Below are 20972 nucleotides of genomic sequence, written 5' to 3' on the forward strand. Positions count from 1 at the left end.
CCGCTAACCCAGAAATAATACCTTGAGTTAAGAACTTTGCTTCAGGATGAGAACAGAAATCGTGCGGCAGCGGTGCAGCAGCAGAGGGAGGCCCCATTAGCTAAAGTGGTGCTTCAGGTTAAGAATAGTTTCAGGTTAAGAACGGACCTCCGGAACGAATTAAGTACGTAACCAGAGGTACCACTATATATGAATTCTCTAAGATTATAGTCAGAAGCTCTGAGATTACACCCGCAAGCTCCTTGGGTGCAGGCTTTGGAGATTAGAATTAATTTAAAGTAGCTAGGTGTTCCCTTACTATCTCTTTTCCTACCTTGGGTTGCAGCTCCCACCTTGCATCACTTATTCTGCTATCACCAGGTTGGGCACTGCTTCCTTTTGGGTGAAGACAGAGGCAAAGTAGGTGGTGAGCAGTTCCTCCTTCTGTCACTCAATAGCATTTCTGTCTTCTCCACACAGAGGGCTTACTACTTGCTTGTCCTCTTCTTGTTCAAACATTGCTGAAGAAACCTTTTCATATTGTTACCTCCACACACTGCTGCCTCTGTTCCGCTCAGTAGAGAGCCACCTACCACAAACACATGTCTCTTCCTCCTCTGGGGAGTGGCAGAAATTGTTCTGTACACTGTACAATCCACTGCCAAATCAGAGTGTTCTGAGGTTTAGTTTACAACTACTGTCCTTACTCCTCTTGCTCCACCACCCTTCCCCAACACTGTTCCAGCACAGCCCACTGCAAGAAATTCCTCATCTTGTGGAGATGCACTGAGGGAAGCGGGTGGCACTGTGGTCTAAACCACTGACCCTCTTGGGCTTGCTGATCAGAAGGTTGGCGGTTCAAATCCCCTCAACGGGGATTGCTCTGTCCCAGCTTCTGCCAACCTAGCAGTTTGAAAACAACGCCAGTGCAAGTAGATAAATAGTTACCACTGTGACTGGAAGGTAAACAGTGATTCCATGCGCTCTGGCTTCCATCACGGTGTTCAGTTGTGCCAGAAGTGGTTTAGTCATGCTGGCCACATGACCCAGAAAGCTGCCTGTGGACAAACACTGACTCCCTCAGCCTGTAGTGAGATGAGTGCAGCAACCCCATAATCACCTTTGACTGAACTTAACCATCCAGGGGTCCGTCAGTTTTTTTAAAAAACCTCTACTCGCCCATGGGCTGCCCTGTCCTTGCCTAAGGAGCAGGCCGGCCCTTGCTGCCAGAAAAAGATTTTCAGATATAACCAACAGTTTGTATTCTGAAGTGTATCCAAAGTAGCAGGTGGGGATAGCTGCTGTCTTACAGAGTCAACACTGGAATGAACACTGCTTGTATTATACAAGTAAAACCAAATAAATCCTTAATTGGTTGTGGTTACCTGTGGTAGGTACTGCATGCATCATTATGAGGGGAGCACACATGTGCACACACACACACACACACACACACACACGAGTTTTCCTTGGGTGAAGAGGCCTTAAGGATGCACCGCCCTTTAAGGAATAGCCCCTTAAACCACAAATCATCTGTGCAACCCGAGTGGGAAATCTCTAGAACCCAGGGACTGATGTGCGTGAGCACGGCAGGCTTCTCCACACTTAGGAGCAGCTCCTTCCCTGCCAAAAGAAGCCGACAACAGCGACTGACACAACCGCCGCTCTTTGGGATTTCCCGCTCTTTGATCTGCCCGGGCCGCCTCTGCTGAGGCGCCTGATAAACGAAGCTCTTTGATGAGTCCCGACATTTCCCCCCCTCAGCCCGGGCCATCTGACTCGCTTGGTACCCATGACTGAGGGGAAGGGCAGAGGCGGGGACCGCGCCCTGGGCGGGAACGGCGCAATCCTCCCCCTCCGCATATCTCCCAGCCCTTTGTAGTCTCCTTTCAAGTCGAGGGTGTCCGATTTCGGGATCCGGAGGCGAGCAGCGCCCCTCCCCGACCCCTCCTCCTCCTCCTCCTCCTCTGCCCGCTGGAAGGGGAAATATGAAGGGGAGTTTCTGCAGCAGCAGCAGCAGCAGCTCAGTGAGGAGGAGAAAAAGCCGCGGAGGAGAAGCCGGCAGGGAAACAGCGAGGACCAGAGAGGTTACAGAGGGCAGAGAAGGCGCCTAAGGAGCCCCAGACGCCTCTCTGCGCGCGCCCAGAGTCCTTCGGGGCGCCCGGCATGGGGCTCGCCGCCTAGTATTGAAAGCCCTCAGCGCAGGAGGGGGAGCGCGTGGAGTTCAGCCTCGGGCAGAAGCCGCCGCCGCCGCCGCCGCGCGAGGAGCTGGGACTTGGCTGCCTCCTCCTGCTCGTGCCGCTGGCCCCGAGGAGAGAGCGGGGATTCTGATTCCGCCAGGTGGGTGCCCAGAAGAGGCTCCCCAGCCCGCCCTTCATCTTCTTCCCGCACAAGGATTTTGTGTGCGTGTGTGGCGGGGGTTGGGGGATTATTGGCATTGCAAGGGAGGCACAAAGCTTCCCGGAGAAGAAAGTGTTGAGGGAGAGGAAGAAAGCGCCGGAGGATAAAAGGAAGAAAGAGGCGGAAGGAAAAGTGAGAGGCTTGGACGGGGGAAGCCGCTGGAGAGCTGGAAATGTCCTGCTTCTGCTGCAGCCTGGTGAGATACCTGTTCCTAGCCCTGCTCTTGCATGGTGAGTACTGCAGATAAACGCATTTGCAATGTTTCTGTTATACTGTCGTTATATCTGCGAGAAATGTTTATTGCTTTCCCTCTCTTAGGCAACTTTAAAAACTTGGGAAGTTTTGACGTTTGACGTTTTATTTTGTTTTTATATTTTGCTGGAAGCTGCCCAGAGTGGCTGGGGGAAACCCAGTCAGATGGGTGGGATATAAATAACAAATTTATTAGTTATTATTGTTATTTAGGCAGATCTTTCTTCGAAGTGGCAACCTGAATGTTTTATCGTAGTAATGAGCAGCCTCACACGTTGGTAGTGCTGCACTTGTGGATAATAATAATTATTCTTTATGTATGGTTTCCCCTTTCTCGTGTCACTTTAAGCTACGGGCTATCCGCAGTGAAAAGCTGTATTTTACCTGTTTTAGTTTTAGATATAAACGTTGCCACAAACATCAGTGCTTGGAAGCAAGAGCTCTCGTTTCTCCAGAAAAGCTAACTAGTTTGAATAGGCAAAATTTGTGTGGTGTGTTTTCTAGAGTCAGAAAGTGCCCCTTCCACATGCAGAAATGTCTTGTATATTACTTGTGGTCGGCTGGGTGATTTTTGATGGGGGTTCTGAAAGACACAATATAAAAGCCGTCTGTAGTGAAAAAGTAGGTTTTTGCCTATAAAGCTTTGAACAGGATACATTTGATCTTTATTAGCTTGTCCCATTTGGGGGCTATATGGCGTGATTTATCCTCTGTCTCTGTTTTCTTAATTGTATCCATGGGCAAAATGTTTAGAGCATAACTTGGATTCTGCATGCTTGATCACATGGAAAGAGTTTCAGGCCACAGGCCCAAACTCTTTATTTCATTGACTTCAGTTACACTACTCTGGACACATGTGGATTCAGACCAAGGGACCATCTCATCTAGCATCTTGTTTCCAACAGTAGTCAGCTGGAAAGTCCACAAGAAGGGTAGAGAGCAATAACCTCTGCCCAGCAACTGCTTTTCAAGAGTTATTTCTTAACATGCAAGGTCCCCTTAGTCATTTATAGACATAGCCTGCTTTAAAAGAGAATGAAACAGATTAAGGGAGGGTAAGCCAACTGGTCACCATCACATCTTATGGCAATGAGTTCCTTAAGTTTATTATGAGGAAGTATTTTCCTTGGTGTGTCCTGAATTTGCTGTGAATTAATTTCATCAGCTGACCCTGCGTTCTAGTATTGTGAGAGGAAGAAGAAAAAAACTCTTTCTGATTTCCTCACAGTGTCCATTATCTTAAAACTCTTTTATGCTCATTTTTAGTTGCCTTGTTATCTAAACTGAAAAGCCCCAGCGCCTCATACAGAAGGTGTCTCAACACCCTTGATCATTTGCTTACCCTTTTATGCACCTGGCAAACTTCTGCGTAAATCTGTATATTTTTTATTATATACAAGACCAGAGTTGTATAATAGATTTTAAATGCAACAACATCATACAATTATATAAGGTTATTATGACACTGGCAGTCTTGCTTTCTGTCCTTTCCTAATAATTCTGCCTATCTTCCGCTGATGTGGAATTTGTTGATGCTTTCATTGAACTATCTACTACAACCACATCATATCTTGCATAATCACAATGTTTCAAATCATATAAAGGTATATATAGTTGGGTTGAAGTTAAGCGTGCACCACTCTACACTTATTCTGTTGAAACCTGTTTGCCATTTTGCTGCCCTAATCCAATATGTAGAGAGCTCTCTGAATAATCCTTAGTAATCTGCCTTTGCATTTCCACAATCTGAATAATTTGACATCATTTGCAAACTTAGAAAACTTGAAGCATATTCCTCCCTGATCATAATGAAATAGCCCCAATATAGATCTTTGGCATAGGGGGACTTCTTAGTTCCCTCCATTTTGAAAATTGCTCATTTATTGCTACCCTCTGCTTTTTGTTCTTCAGCCAGTTACTGATCTGTAAGAGGATAGCCCCCCCCCCTCTTATCCCAGGACTTCTAAGTTTACTCAAGAGATTCTGGTAAAGATTTTGTTGAAAGCTCAACTATATAATATCTTCCAGATTACCCTGATCCATGTTTGTTGACAGCCCCCACATCCAATGAATTATAAAACACTGATGAGGCCAGACTTCCTTTTGTAGGAACCATGCTCTTTCCTAGAAAAACGTGTTCTTCCATTGACACAATATTCAAGTTTTAATACCTAGTCCAGAGCTACTATAAAGTATGTAGCATTTCCTTCTAAGTGGTCTTTGAACACTTCAAAAATGTTTATTGGGAGACTTACTCTTCACTGCTGGATAACCATCCAGTAGGAGATGAAGTGACACTTAGGCAGATATGACCCCAGCACTGAACTCCATTGCTGAATTTTCAAACATGCTGAGCAATCATCAGTGGCAGCTGTGGAGAGTAAGCATATCTGAAAAGCAAACTCTGCATTATTTAGATACCTTACTAAGTTACATGCCTAATTTTATGCACTATTGATGTCTAAAATCCCAAATGGTCATTGCTATAGTTTTGGGAACACAGGAATTACATCTTCCCCTTTATTCAGACAACGCAAAGTACATAAATGCCACATAGTAAATAATAAAGATCATGAGCATTCTGTGTATCTTTTGCTTTTATAGACAGAAGACTTGCTCATCAAAGGGTTTTTTATTCTTCCCCTTCAACTCAAACTACAAAATATATAGACTGTATAAATATGTCTGGTTGAGACAGACCTGCATGGACACCAAGGTGCACTTTAAAATTCTGTGATCTGGGCGTCTAGAAGTCAAAACGGAAGGTTTGAAGTTAGAGGCTAAGTAAGGAGAGAAGGTATAATTATAGGGTTAGACTCTCAGGCTCATCTGCTTGGAATTACCCAGCTGTTTTAAACTTTGGCTGAAATGTGAAACAAATCAAGGCCAATAGTCAGATCAAACAAGCCGCTGCCAAGAGAAGTTGAAATGGGGAGCCTTGTCTGCATACACACACACACACACACACACACACACACACACACACTATAGTGTCATCAGATGGGAACATTAAAAAGAAAAAGGAGAGGAGAGAATATTAACTTGTTCAGGCCATAGTCACTGATTAACAACACAGGGATGGAGAGCTGATGTGGAAAACCATATGAATAGACAGTTGGATTCAATACTTGGACTTGTAGCTTTTTTCAGTGCATCTTAACTCCTAAACATGCTTAATGAAAATGTTCTGTTCCTATCAGGAACTTGTTCATGAATAAGAATCTGTAGGATTCAGCAACAATTATGATTGTGGTGCAGATTTGTATAATACTTTATACTGGGGTTGTGTGTTTTTTGTTTTTGTTTTTTGACATTACGACTACTACAGACTTTGTTGGATAGATGGGCTATAAATTAAACAAGCACAAGCACAACTTTTTAAATTTTCCTGTTTAATTCTAGAACTCGTGGCTACCCAGTAAAATTTATTCAGGATAGTGAAGAGAAAGTACTTCACATGATGTATAAATTAACTTTTGGAATTCACTGCCATGGGGTATAGTGATGGCCACTGGCTTAAATGGCTTTCAAGACGATTAGATGAATTCAAGGAAGGTAGGTCTATCAATGGGCATTAGATACCTTGGAACATTTGTGCCCAAAGGCAAATCGTCTTTGAATAACAGCTGCTTGCCAGCAAAAACACCAGGAAGAGTTATTGCTCTTCTACTCTGCATGTGGGATTTTTGATAGCATTAAACTGGCTGCTATTAAAAATAAGTTAGTGGCCTAGATAGACCTTTCTAGATAGTCTTATCTCAGTTCTAAGCATGTACCTCATTGTCCTTTCCTTTTATGACTTCTTTTGCATATTTCTTCCTCTGTTATCTTCTGAATCCTTGATGGCAGGGTAGGGAACCTGAAGCCCTCCAGGTGTTGCTGGATCACATCTCCCACCATACCTGTTTGTTTACCATGCTTGGGGGATTTGATGTCTAGTAACATCTGGAAGGCCACAGGTTCCCCACCCCTTTACAATTCATCAGCATCCATGAAAACCAGTGCTCAAAAACTGAATAGAATGTCCCAGACAGATTTAATATATCACTGATGCATAACGCTAATGTTATTTTCCACTATTTGATATATTGCTTCTGTTAAAACAAGCTGAAATGGAATTGGCCTTTTGGGCCACACTGTTGTGTATTGACTCTTACTCAGTTTAACCACACTAACCCCTTAACCACCCCTTAACATTCATCAGCAGCTAGCCAAACAATAACTGAAAAGAAATGCTGCCAAAATATCACATAGCTATATCTCAGCCAGCTGGACAGCATATGGCAATCCAGAGGTATATTAAATGTGTTTACATAAATAGGCAATAAAATTCTAACACACCTTTTTGAAGTCAAGTTTGGTTGCTTATCAAATGGAAATATAAAAGTAAAATGCAATTCAGCATTCAGATCCATGCTAATATTGCTTCATAAATGTATCTCAACAACACAGGAATAGCCTTTTTAAAAATCCTCCTTGTGTTCATTAATCAAAATAAAACCTGTTGAATGTCAAAAGAGGTTTGCAGCTGGAACTTGTCCATTATCGTGGTTTGCTCTGCTTATACAAAAAGCCACAAATGTTTCAGATGTCAGATGCTAAAATCATTCTGCTCCAGCAACTCTGATTAACAAGATGGGCAGTAAAGGTGGATTCAAAACAATTTAGCTAATTCAGTTTTAAAATGTTATTTTTTCACCTCAGATATCGCAAATTATTTGAAGAGACATACCCGCCCTGAAGTATTTATATTTTTGTTGTTATGATTTTTTTAATATTTAGTTTACAGCATTTATAGGTTGCTCTATCACAAAAAGTTCTCTATGTGATTTAATTAGCAACAGGACTCCACTCCTTTCCCCAATAGATGAAAAATGTAGCCAATATTAAGAATTAGGACTTGGACCAATACTGTTCTACATTTATCACATGCATTTATTAAACTAGGGATCCCACTTGAACCGTGGTTGATATTGTTTCTTTCCATCTGTTAATTTTGAAAATGGAAAGCTGTGGTAGATTAGATTAAAAGGCATAATTACAGGCTCAAAAACTATTCCCTTTGATGAGTTAAAATTCATTTTCTTTTTCATATTTATCTGTTATGAAATATTCTAATTTCTCCTTTGCAATATGTTACCTGGGTTATTATAAACCTGCCTCCTTATTAACTAAACAAATTTAACCCCCTCTTTCAGAATGTATGTTCTCATTAATTAAGTGCTGGGAGTGTAGGTCTTGAAAAAGTTTTGATACATACATTCATTTAAAATATTTCCATACACACTGTTTAAATCTTGGGAGGATATTTTTACTCAAACATTTACACCTAAGAATTTTTAAGATCTACTTCTGATTGCAAATTGTTTTAACTGATTTTAATATTATATTTTTATATTATAACTTGCCCTGGGGCCTTTTGGTTAAGGACAGGTAAGAAATCTAATAAATAAAGTTGATTAATCCCCCCCCATAAATTCTGTCAATTACTTTTGTAGCCTAGGTAGATCTAAATATAATTCTCACATTAATATTGCATGTGTGTATGCAGTACTGAATGCTGTTGACCAGCTTGGGTCAAATCCAAAGTTGAGTACATCACGATGCTGCATATCATTGGCAATGGATTCATGGGTAATAAAAATTGCTTGCAGTGCTTCAAATAATGGGTATGTTCTCACCAGTATAAAAAGACCCAGTGATTTACAGCACCTTTGGGGAATCACATGCAAAACACACACATCTGGATGTGCATTTGTATCTGATCTTTGCCAACAATGAAGTACATGCTGTGTGCCTGGCTGCCAGTCCACCATCAAGAACCAGAAGTGCAGACTTGAATGGGAGCCATCTTTCTTTCATAAAAGTGAATGGCTCCTGCTGAAAGACCCAGAAAAGTCAGAGACACAGTTAAAGGGACAAATCCTGCCATCTGATTCCTGGAGACCCCATTGTTAGGGGAAATGGCAAACTGTGCCCCAAGCTTAATTATCTTCTCTGTCACACTGAGTTTGCAGCAGTGTGCTACAGCACCCCAATGTGATCTATAGACACTGGTTGTACAAGCATATATAATCATTACCTTTTACAGTGCTGCCAGTATTCTGCTGAGGCCTAGACTTCCCTGCTTAATGAATTTGGCGATTTTTCAAGACTTTAATCCTTTTGATGTCCAGAGTGACTAAAGCAGAGCTACTAACAGAAACATCTGCTTGTTAGTGTTAGAAATAATAATCTCCAATGTAATCCTTTTCTTTCTTTCTTTTTTTTGCAGTGTATTAGGATCGGTAGTGGTGAGCTTATCTAGCTGTTTCCCACATCAATATATATCTATATATTTGTTTAGGGGAATTGATTAGATAAACAAAGGCTTCTCGTTTAAATAAATTGTGTTTTATTTGCTGGAAATTTTCAAAAGCTGATAAGTTTCACTTGAAACATTTGCTACACAAAATAAATTGTATTTATATTGTAATAACGGAGTTAATGTTTACAGGTTTCACAAGAACTCAGTTTATTGAGCCATTGTACCAAATGGAGCAAGTCTTAATTCACCCTGGTGGAAATATTAACTAACAGTCTTGCAGAGGCATCCTATGCATGGTTACTCAGAAGTAAGGTCTAGAGCCCAGTGCAGATGTTATAGTTTAGTGTGATGTAAACAAGCCACAGCAATCATTGTGCTCATGTGCTCACTGCTATCCTTCTCTGACACAGCTGGAAGGAGAAGTAAGGAAGTATTTGCTCCTGGCTTTGAACTGATAAGCTGGTTAACATTAACATTGTTTTGAACAAATCGTAGTTAATGTTTATTAATGCTAATTTGGACAAAACAGCATATGGTTCCCTTGTGGTGCAGGAGAGCAAAGAAGCACGTGAACCCATGGCTCACTGATGCTAAGCTACGGGTTAGTGCAGTGTCTGAACATGACCAGTGTGTTCAGTGAGGCTTATTCACTAGTGGGTGCATTCAGGATTGCAGCCTCAGTATATTTAATGCAGAAATTCACCTATATGCAAACACCATGTCTTTGTCTGATTCTTTCATGTATTAAAAATCATATGTATACATTAAATCTGGCATATTAAATCAGATTTCCAACAATTTTAGAACATGAAACAAATTCTGAAACTAAAGAAATGGTATAGAAAGATGTAGGACCTGATTGTTTCAGTAAATTGATGGCCAATTGAGGTCAGTTGGGGACTTTGTTTAGTAAAGAAGTTTGAAGAGGAAGGGCAGGGGGAGTTTGACGCCTTCTGAAATGATAAACAGAATGCTGTTATTGGGAATCCTAGGGTGTGTTTGTTGTTGTTTTTAAAAAAAAATACAACTGTTAAAAAAATAAAGTAAGTATCTGTGGCAACAAATAAAGCATTTTCGCTTGCATGAAGTTTTCTCTTAGATAAATGGTTGTACTGTATATATTCCACTGTCAGTAGGAAGCTATTCTACATGCTTTCAATTTCCATGTCTTTTTTATATAATAAAATACACTGATCCTCCTACTTGAGTGCTTATGCACAGGAACATAATGTGGGACTCTACCCTAAATACATCAAATGTACAAAACCCATTCATGAAAGGAGTCTTTCACATCTGAAGATTACTAGCAAGCAAAGCTATTTATTATAGTCATTATATGCAAACAGTTTTAGTTCTCCAAATTCACCAGAATTTATTTCTTATGCCATCTCTGATTTCTCACAGGGCTGGGAGAAGGTTCTGCACTTCTTCATCCAGACAGCAGGTCACACCCTCGATCCTTGGAGAAGAGCGCGTGGAGAACTTTCAAGGAGTCACAGTGTCCTCACATGCTGAAACATCTTCATAATGGAGCCCGAATTACTGTGCAAATGCCTCCTACTATCGAGGGACACTGGGTCTCCACCGGGTAAGACTGCCGACAAACACGATGATGATACTATATAGAAAACATGCTAAAATGCTTTGGTAGACCTTAATGTCAGGAGGCAAGTACTTTAGCTACATAGAAAAGTAGGACACCATACTGTACAGCTTTGTTAATATTTTGGTAGGCTATAATCCACTTAAACTCACAGCTAGTTTAATGTACACAGTGAGCTTTTGTCTTTTCTTTCTCTTTCAATATAGCAGCCTCCCTAAACTAAAAAATGCTTCTAAAGCAGTTTATATTGTAGCAGGGGGGGGGGGTCTGCTATTGAGAGGAAAGCTGAAAACTTCTCCTATGGACACAGAAGCTTTTCTGGCCACAAAGGTGAGCCTTCAGAATTTTGTGGCTATTGTCCGTATTTTAAACAGTAAGGCGTTTCAGTCTTCCTTACTTTGGAAACCACAGTGTTGTTGAAAATTGCCAGCCTATTCATAGGATGTTCATATGTCATCTGCTTATTCAGACCGCGTGCAAGGGCGAGTGAATAAATCCTTGCCTTTATTGCTGTATCATGTGACATGTGTATAAAACAAAGTTCATTAACAAAATGAAATTATGAAGCTTTAGCTGACGAGCCCAAGCATGCACAAGTGCTTATCTGAGATCACAAACATTCAGTTAGGCAGAGGTATTTATTTTGTAGTCTCAGCTTGCAAATATACAGCTGTGTACTCGCAATTATTTTCTTAGGAAGGCTCCTTGGGATATAAGATTCCCTTCAAGCCCAGTCCTGCAGTCCTTATTCAGGCAAAGCCATCACTGAAGTTAATAAAAATAGTGTTTGAGTAAGCAGTAATCCTCACTCAAATCCACCACAGATATCACTGGAAAGTCAGGGAGAAGAAGTTGGGCTCCCATCACTTAGGAGGGGTCTGTTGTACTTGCAGAAAGCAAGCAGACTTGGGAAGAGCTCAGCTTAAAAACCTTTTTTTTAAAAGCAACTATAAGCCTTACACAAATATTTCAGATGTTCTAGTTTGGGTTTATTTTATAAACACATTAAAGCCTGTTTATTACTTTGCTTGCCTGAAGCCAGGCAGGTGTGGTCATTCCTTTTCCTTGTTGATTTTATCACCATGGAAGTAGAAATATATTAAAAGTGTTGCCTATCTCTTAAGAAACATAACTGCATTGTCACACAGAAATAATACAGGAAGGGGCTCATTGAAAAGCTATTGAGCTTATGAGAATATTTATCTTCAGGTCTAGAGGCTTTGACAGAAGCTTATTCATGTTAGATATACATATTTAAGAAAAACTGAAGAAGGAAAAAAACACGTTAAGTTGGATCCAGACATGTTCACGCTTAGGGTAGAGTCACTGAAGTCACCTTAAGTGCCATTGATTTCAGTGGGTCTACTCTAAGCATGATAGGCAAAGCAATTCTAAACCCTGGCCAGGAGCATCAAAACAGCTGTCATATCTGAAGCACTGCCAGCTCATGCCAGCCGGGGGGACTAGTTCCATTATTTTCTGTTGTGCCAGCTGCAGGCTGGTGCATGTGGGGGGCCTGGAACAGCCTGGGACTCAGGAGCTCCATGGCTAACCCTTCACTGCCTCACACCCATAATGCTCTATTTCAGGGCCTTACTCCGGCCACTGCCAGCAGTAGCATTTGATCCACCACTGCCTGCCTGGTGGCAAAAGTGAACAGATAATAGTATTGTAGGGGGAAATCTATGTCTTCCTTGACAGCACTTGGAATAGAGTTGCCTACAATTCTAAGTAGGGATGCAGGTGGCACTGTGGTCTAAACCACAGAGCCTAGGGCTTGCCAGTCAGAAGGTCGGTGGTTTGAATCCCCATGATGGGGTGAGCTGTTGCTCGGTCCCTGCTCCTGCCAACCTAGCAGTTCGAAAGCACATCAAAGTGCAAGTAGATAAATAGGTACCGCTCTGGTGGGAAGGTAAACAGCATTTCCGTGCGCTGCTCTGGTTCTCCAGAAGTGGCTTAGTCATGCTGGCCACATGACCCGGAAACTGTATGCTGGCTCCCTCGGCCAGTAAAGTGAGATGAGCGTTGCAACCCCAAAGTCGTCCGCAACTGGACCTAATGGTCAGGGGTCACTTTACCTTTACCTTTACACTTCTAAGTACTTGGTACACTAAATGTGGAGAAAAGAGGAAGTCAGCAATAAAATGAAAATAAAAATATCAAATGCAGCATAGAACTAATACACCTTTTAAAATGTCTTTTAAAAAATGAAACCAGAAACTTAATGTTAAATAAAGGAAGATGAGAAAAATTACTATTTTGGTTCACTATTGCGAATATTGTGGTGTTAATTAAATGTGTTATTAGTGCTGTCATCTTCTTATTGACTATTTTGATATACTTCATTTCACACCTCATTAAGCTTATGCTTTTATTTGCAATTTGGTTACAGTTGTGAAGTAAGGGCGGGCCCAGAATTCATCACTAGATCCTACAGATTCTACCACAATAATACATTCAAGGCCTATCAGTTTTACTACAGAGGTAACCGATGCACAAACCCAATCTATACCTTAGTTATCCGTGGCAAAATTCGCCTTCGCCAAGCATCCTGGATCATTCGAGGAGGGACTGAAGCAGATTACCAGCTGCACAACATACAGATAATCTGCCATAGTGAGGCAGTGGCTGAGAGACTAAGTCAGTTGGTGAACCGCACATGCCCTGGATTTGTACCAGAAGATAAAGCCTGGGAGCAGAATGTGAGCTACGATTTATGGAGAGAAGAGAATGGCTACGAATGCACCAGAGCACTGAATTTTGCTATGCATGAGCTTCAACTAATCCGTGTAGAGAAACAGTACCTTCACCATAATTTAGATCACCTGGTCGAGGAGCTATTTCTTGGAGACATACACACTGATCATTCTCAGAGGATGTATTATCGTCCATCCAGTTACCAACCCCCTCTTCAAAATGCTAAGGTATGTGAACATTTCAGTTTTCAGTTCCAAGGCACATGCAAAGAGTATCCCTTTATTGCAGGAAATGCTCCAAATACCTAAGCCAAAAACTCTCATGCAAAGATCTTCATATGCCACAAGCATGAGTCTTATTTCCTTCACAGCTTTTGCCCAATGCCCTCTCACATCCCTTATTACTGCTGCTTCTTTATGACTTGCATCCCAATTTTTTTTGAGAGCCACAGCTTTACATGACCTGCACCTGACATCATACAATGTCATGTGAGTGACAGGTGGGCATGGCTACATTAGCTTGCCTAGGGCTCAAGGGCCAGAGCTTCCCAACCCCTGTATTACGTCTTTTGTCTTTCTAAGCTGTACTTCCTCCTTTAACCAAACTATAGTATCTTGTTGTTAACACTTCAATATGTTTCTAAGTATTGTTGTGGCAAACAGATTCTTAAGTAATAAAGTTCCCATCTTTTTCCTTAGCCTGTGCCCTTCCAAGCTTCCATGCACTTTGAAATGTTCCTGATAATAATAGAATATGTTCAATTTTTCTTGAATGCCTGGAAACTATTCCAGCCGACCAGCCAACCATCTCAGAGGCTATTTTGCTTTGCTTTTATGTTTTACTAGAAATCTTGTATATCTGCAGGTCAGGTAAAAGTAGCTTAAGGTCACAACACAGTTGTGTGGTCTACAGACGCTCATTAAAATCCTGATAAAAAGAAGCAAATAAAACTTTACCTAATTCATTGCTTTTGAGCACTTGCAGATTCAGTGTACATCCACTAAGATTTTTACTAATTTATTTTCTTCATATTTTATGCTACCAAATTCATAGTGTATTATTTACCTGTTCATTTAAAATCCAGTCAACTGCTTCATTCAGAACTCTGGCAGCTTGTGGACCATCTTTAAAGATAGCCCCACCTGGAATGCATTACAATAATCTAATCGAGGTTACCAGCGCATGGATTATTGTGGCCAGTTTATTCCAATCTGGGAATGGTTCTACCTTACAAACAAGGGGGAACTGGAAAAAGGCACTCCATGCTACCTGAGCCTCAAATGACAAAATGGTATCCCTATGCTACATACCTTTCCTTCAGAGAGAGTGCAACCCTATCTAGAACACAATTCCTAGACACAATCACCCACCAACAGAATGTCCATCTTGCTGGGATTCATTCACCCCATTACAACCTTCAGGCATCTGTTAAACACCTGCCCATATTTACCTGATTCAGATGGTAAGGAGAAATAGACCTGGGAATCATCTGCATAGGGATGACACCATGCCCCAAATTCCCTCAATGACCTCACCCATCAGCCTCATATGTTAAAAAGCATGAACCCTGTGAGACCCCACATTGATAAGGGCCCGAGTAGGAATCCCCCAAATGCATATCTCTCAGAATAACCCTGCAGCTAAGCGTGGAACCACCATACCGTTCAACTCCCAACCCATAGAGCTTTTCCACGATCAGTGGTATTCGAAGCTTCCAAGCGATCAAGGAGAAGCAACGGGGTCACATTCCCCTATTTCCCAATAAAGGTCAGCAACCAGGGCAACTAAAGGTGTTTTGGTGCCAAGGTGGGCCGGAAGCCAGAATGCATTGGGTCCAGATAATAAAATGAACTAGTGAGCAGTAGCTCTTTTTTTCATGGTTTTTGAGGTTGCAGCCATTGAGTGCATAATGGTTCACACTGAGATAAGCCTAACACTAGCACCTGGAACTTCCTTTTGTCATAAAGATGAAACTGGGTATAACAGAAGGACATAAGAATTGTCTTTGGAATTGGATATGATAGTTTTCCTGAAGTGAGAACCATGCCACTAAGGTCTAGCCTCCAATGTCCTGATCAAGATTGGAGGGAATAAAAATCAAGAAACACAGACTCTGGATAATATTTCTATCTGTCCAAGTTTGCAAATGACCGTTTCATACTTCATGGTTTAGATACATCACCTCTCTGCTAGTTGAATTCGAATAAGTCATTCCCTTTTGTCTTCCTGTTGTTGTTTGTTGCCTGAGGTACCTCTGTACCTCTAGAAGTAACGGTTTTGATATGTGCCATGATATTTCTTGAAAATTGAAGCCAGAACAAAAGGTTAATAACAATAACAATAATAATTTATTTATTTATACCCCGCCCATCTGTCTGGGTTTCGCCAGCCACTCTTGGTAGCTTCCAACAGAATATAAAAAACACAATAAAACTTCAAACATTAAAAACTTCCCTAAACAGGGTTGGGGGGCACAGGTGGCGCTATGGGTTAAACCACAGAGCCTAGGACTTGCCAATCAGAAGGTCGGCGGTTCGAATCCCCGCGACGGGGTGAGCTCCCATTGCTCGGTCCCTGCTCCTGCCAACCTAGCAGTTTGAAAGCACGTCCAAGTGCAAGTAGATAAATAGGTACCGCTCCGGCGGGAAGGTAAACGGCGTTTCCGTGTGCTGCTCTGGTACGCCAGAAGCGGCTTAGTCATGCTGGCCACATGACCCGGAAGCTGTCTGCGGACAAACGTCGGCTCCCTCGGCCAATAAAGTGAGATGAGTGCTGCAACCCCAGAGTCGGTCACGACTGGACCTAATGGTCAGGGGTCCCTTTACCTTTTCCTTTAAACAGGTTTGCCTTCAGATGTCTTCTAAAAGTCAGATACAGTAGTTGTTTATTTCCTTGACATCTGATGGGAGGGCATTCCACAGGGTGGGTACCACTACCGAGAAGGCCCTCTGCTTTGTTCCCTGTAACCTTGCAGTGAGGGAACTGCCAGAAGGTCCTCGGCGCTGAATGATGGGAGTGGAGACTTCTACTGAAGAAAGCAAATGTTGCTGAGAACGTAGGCAAAGAAAGCATTGCTGGGAAATAGAATGGGGGTGATATAGCCACAACAAAAGAGCAGGGGTTATAGTTTAGAGCATTAGGAGAGAAACAAGTCATTAGCAAATCATGTGTAAATCTGAGGAATGGAGAGAGGGAAAGAGGGATTGAAGCAGAGTGCTGCAGTTTTGCAGTGGGGCTGTCTGCACATCTCTTCTGATGGCATCTCAAAGGAATGCCTATAGCAATTGGAACCACATTCGAGACTTTAGCTGTCATCAATTAGTTCCAGAAGAAAAGTTTTGGGTCAATTCTAGCTTAAGAATTCTTCTTTATTTTTCAGTTATTTTTTGCAGCAGTGACCGTGCTTGTAACCAGTTTCGCATAATTACTTAATAAAGCACCATTGAATGGACATGCAAAATATTTACGTATCTGTGGTGAAATAGATTTCTTCTGTCAGTTAGGAAGTAATGTCAGCAAGAGAAATGCAATCTATTTTTCAACAGAATACTTTTAAATACTGTTTTACATTTTGTATTCTTCTATTCAAAGTCACAATGGCTATGTTTTCATGAGAAACAAGCAGAAGAACCTCCTGGCTGGTCAGACCAGGTCCATCTTGACAAGCATTCTGTTTCCAGTAGGGGCCCGATGCAGATACTGATTTTAATGCAGACATGACTATAATACTTTCTACATGACTATGGGACTATAATACTTTGGTTTCCCTTGTGGGTTTTTTTGTGGGGGGAGCTTTATATAACCCAAAACCAAGTGGGGAGCATATCACTTCCACAGCAGTCTAATATTCTTCAGCTTCAGCTGGTCCATTATGTAGCACCCAGATTGCTGGCTGGAGTTCTGTTTAGAACCGATATCATGTCTAAACTCATATATGTTTAAAACAGCTGCATTAGTCACCAGTTAGTTTTGGGGCCTAAATACATTAGTATTTAGAATGTTAAATGGTGTTGGTTCTAAATATTTGAAAGACTGCTTCATTTCCTACAGAACATTTTGGATGTTCAGATCAGTGGATGTGGGCCACCCTCACTTGGCGATGGGGGTGACCCAGCAGAGGGCATTCTCTGTGGCAGGCCCTAAATTACATAATTTCCTCCCTACAGAAGTGTGTCTGACACCTTCAATGTATAGTTTATGTTTTATGCTGAAGACATTGGTCTTTGCTGCCTCTGACATCTTTTTATTACCCACCCTAGTCACGTTACTGTAATTTATTTTTAAATTGTTGTAATAATAATAATTTGCCCCCAAGTGGGGTTTTTTTTTGGGGGGATGCCATGGATGAGAAGATATTTGCATTTGTATATTCCCCTCTTGGGTGTCAAAGAGCTTGCAGAGAACAATTTGGAAAGGAAAAATATCTACTCTGGAAAGAGATGTCCTCCAGTGCAAACTTCCACATCAGTTTACAGCTTCTCACAACTGCGTTGGGTAAAGCAACAACAACTCTCAAAGAAACATTTACGCACCTGAACATCATGTGCAGTTTGACCCCTTGTGTAACTTAGCTACAGGTCGTAATGGCTTTCCTAAATATATGAAGGATGAAAGCATAGGATACATTTTGAGACCACACAAAATATAGAGCTATGAGGTTATAACCTTTCTCCTTTGAACTTCTTTCCTTTTCTAATTGTCAGTCCATGGGGACTCAGCTGAAAATGAGCTTAAATGCTTAATTGAGTTCAAAACCGCTAGTCTCAGACTCTTCTGGAAACTGGACACCGTGCATAAACAGAAACATTAAATCAACTTGTTTTTTTTAAGGCTTTTATGGTCACATAGTGTGCTGGGTGAGGAAATCACCTCTGAAGTGAATCAGGTGTATTGTACAGAATCTGTCTGGCAAGGCTTGTTTCATTTCCTCTTTATTATTATTTTAAAATATAAAAACACAGCTAAAATAATTAAGGCATCTATGAAAAATAAGAGAACCTTGAAGATTTTTAAGTTGATAAAGCTGCAGAATTGGATGTGGAAGCCACATTTATGCTACTAATATGGCTGAACTGAGTGGTAATTAAAAGCAAATGATTCCTGGATATGTTAGGAATGCTAAAGCTGAACAGAATTGATCTTATTCCAAATTCTTTACAGCAGTTTAGCAGCAGGATGATAAATCAAAGACCCAAAGTGAAAACCAGACAGATCTAAGCCAAGCTGCTAATTTGAGCACGTTTCCAAAGACTCAAAAGTTTGTTCAAGCACACAGAATATAGTAGACTTTCCCTGCTAAAATGTCTTCTTTGTGGTCCTTAAGTAAATAGCATTTATTCACAGTTAAATATAAATACTATCTTTATTCATAAATTCATATAAACTTCATACCCTTCAACAATATGATCCCAAATGCATGTGTGGCAGGGGAAACCCAGCCAGATGGGTGGGGTATAAATTATTATTATTATTATTGTTATTAAATAGTGTAGCTGCATTAGTTAAAGCAGCACTTCCTAGTGGGGTAATAGCAGCTGTTCAGTGCAGCATTTTGATTGCTCTCATGCAAAACATTTATTTCCAAGTATCAGGTGGTTTTGTGAAGAAAAGAAATGAGTAAAGGTAAAGGGACCCTGCTCTGACCATTAGGTCCAGTTGTGGCCGACTCTGGGGTTGCGGCGCTCATCTCGCTTTATTGGCCGAGGGAGCCGGCGTACAGCTTCCGGGCCATGTGGCCAGCATGACTAAGCCTCTTCTGGCGAACCAGAGCAGCGCACGGAAACGCCGTTTACCTTCCCACCTAGTTATCTACTTGCACTTTGAAGTGCTTTCGAACTGCTAGGTTGGCAGGAGCAGGGACCGAGCAATGGGAGCTCACTCCGTCGCAGGGATTCGAACCGCCGACCTTCTGATTGGCTAGTCCTATGCTCTGTGGTTTAAACCACAGCGCACCTGCTCTCATGCAAAACATTTACAGTATTTCCAAATATCAGGTGGTTTTGTGAAGAAAAGATATGAGTACAGTAGGGTAAATGAGTATGCCGCATAGGCCACGTGCAGTTGCAGCCTAGGTCATTTATTTACTTTGGGCATGCCAGGGGTGGGTGGAAACGCCCCACAAACAGATCAGTGGGCAGCGCCTTCTGGTTGCTGCACTCAGGCCCCTTCAGAAGTCTCTAGGGAGATCCAGACTAATTCTAGCTGTTAAAGAAACGCAAAAACAAAATGAGCCAAAAAAGAGTGGTATGTTTATATAATCAACTGATTTGAGGACACATTCATTATGTTCTACTCTTGTGTCACCAGAACCAATATACCTTATTAATATTTATGAATGTTAAGCTATTTAATATGACAATCTACAGCAATTAACAAACAAATTATGCCTTTACCAAATCATATATCTTATTTGCTTCTTATTTGTTGGAATCCACACAAATAACGGTAAATTAGATAGATCCTGGAGTGATTCAACAACAGGATACTTTGCTATTTGTGATTCAGTAACAGGACAGTAATTAAGAATATGCACTCTTAATACAATTTAATTGTGAAGAGGTTCTGCCTGTGGTCTGTCTTTTTCTAGATTTCCAATAGCCCATGGTTACAATTACAAAGCATTATTTTACACACACTGGGGAATGCTGCACAATATTCAGTGACTCACAGCTGGCACATACTTTTAGGGATCAAGGAGACTAATTTAGACAAATATAATTCAGAGTAGATATTACAAACTTGATCATGTTGACCAGGAAACTCCTAGATATATGAGAAACAGCTATGTCTTACCATTTTTGGGTGTGTGTGTGTGTGTGAGAGAGAGAGAGAGAGAGAGAGAACGAACTATGCTTTTGCATACTGAAATAGTGTTTTCAAAATCAATTTATCCAGATAGAAATGACAAAAGAAAGTAGAATTACACATTATGACAGATGGAGCTGCTGTGTTGAATTCTCCCCTTCTGCAACACACACGTTGCAGCTTGTGGCCAGCTACCTCCTGCAGTGACATCAGCTCTCTAATTCTACCCATCAAATGATAGTGAAAGAAATGGATCCTTACTGTTGGCAGTCAGTGAAAAGGCCCAATCATTCCAGATCCAGGTTGTTGCTGCTGCTGCAGCAGTCTGCCTGCCCCCCACTTTGCACCCTGCATGTGTGGCAGGAGCTGCAGGAGCAGCAATGACCCAGCACTTTATAAAGTTCTGCAGGGCTGGAGTCTTGATTGCTCCTTCTGTTTCTGATCATTTAGAATAGTTCAAAGCAAGTTAAGTGGTTGACTTGGAAAAGTGATCAATTAAATAATCCCTTTCAGAACCATAGGAGTAGGTAAGATGCAGTTGTTATCCTTCTCAGTACGGTAGTTGCTCCCAGACTTTGGAATTGCCTCCCTAGAGAAGTTAGGCTGGCTTCCTCATTGTGGTCCTCCTGCCAGCAGGTGGAGACTTTATTGTTTCAGCAGGCTTTTGGGAACCGGCTGCTTTAAATGAAAGGGCTGGTGCCATGCTGTTTTTATTGTAATTATTTGTATGGTTTTAATATACTTTACGTATATAGTTTTAATTCTATCAATTTTTATTTGTTTTTAATCCCCCTCCCTGTTTTTAGCTGGGGGTTTTTTGTGTTTTTTTAATATCTCTAAGCATCCTTGAGTCCCTGTCAGGGGAAAAGTTTGGGGTGGATGGGTAATAAATAAATAAATATAAACCTTTCTCAGAAATGTTTGCTGAAA

General features: G+C 41.3%; 1 protein-coding gene across 1 annotated transcript in view; it reads left to right on the plus strand.

Moving 5' to 3' along the window:
• The first annotated feature begins 1744 nt into the window (after positions 1–1744).
• APCDD1 (APC down-regulated 1) overlaps positions 1745–20972 on the plus strand; it is a 37369-nt gene continuing 18141 nt past the window's right edge. Inside the window, exons 1-3 of the mRNA XM_082234918.1 lie at positions 1745–2609; positions 10343–10526; positions 12934–13465. Of these exons, the coding sequence (XP_082091044.1) occupies positions 2552–2609; positions 10343–10526; positions 12934–13465 (774 nt within the window). The 5' untranslated portion in view covers positions 1745–2551. The remainder of the gene's footprint in view (positions 2610–10342; positions 10527–12933; positions 13466–20972) is intronic.

Source organism: Podarcis vaucheri (assembly GCF_965113315.1).
Source record: "Podarcis vaucheri genome assembly, chromosome: 8".
Lineage (NCBI taxonomy): Eukaryota > Metazoa > Chordata > Lepidosauria > Squamata > Lacertidae > Podarcis > Podarcis vaucheri.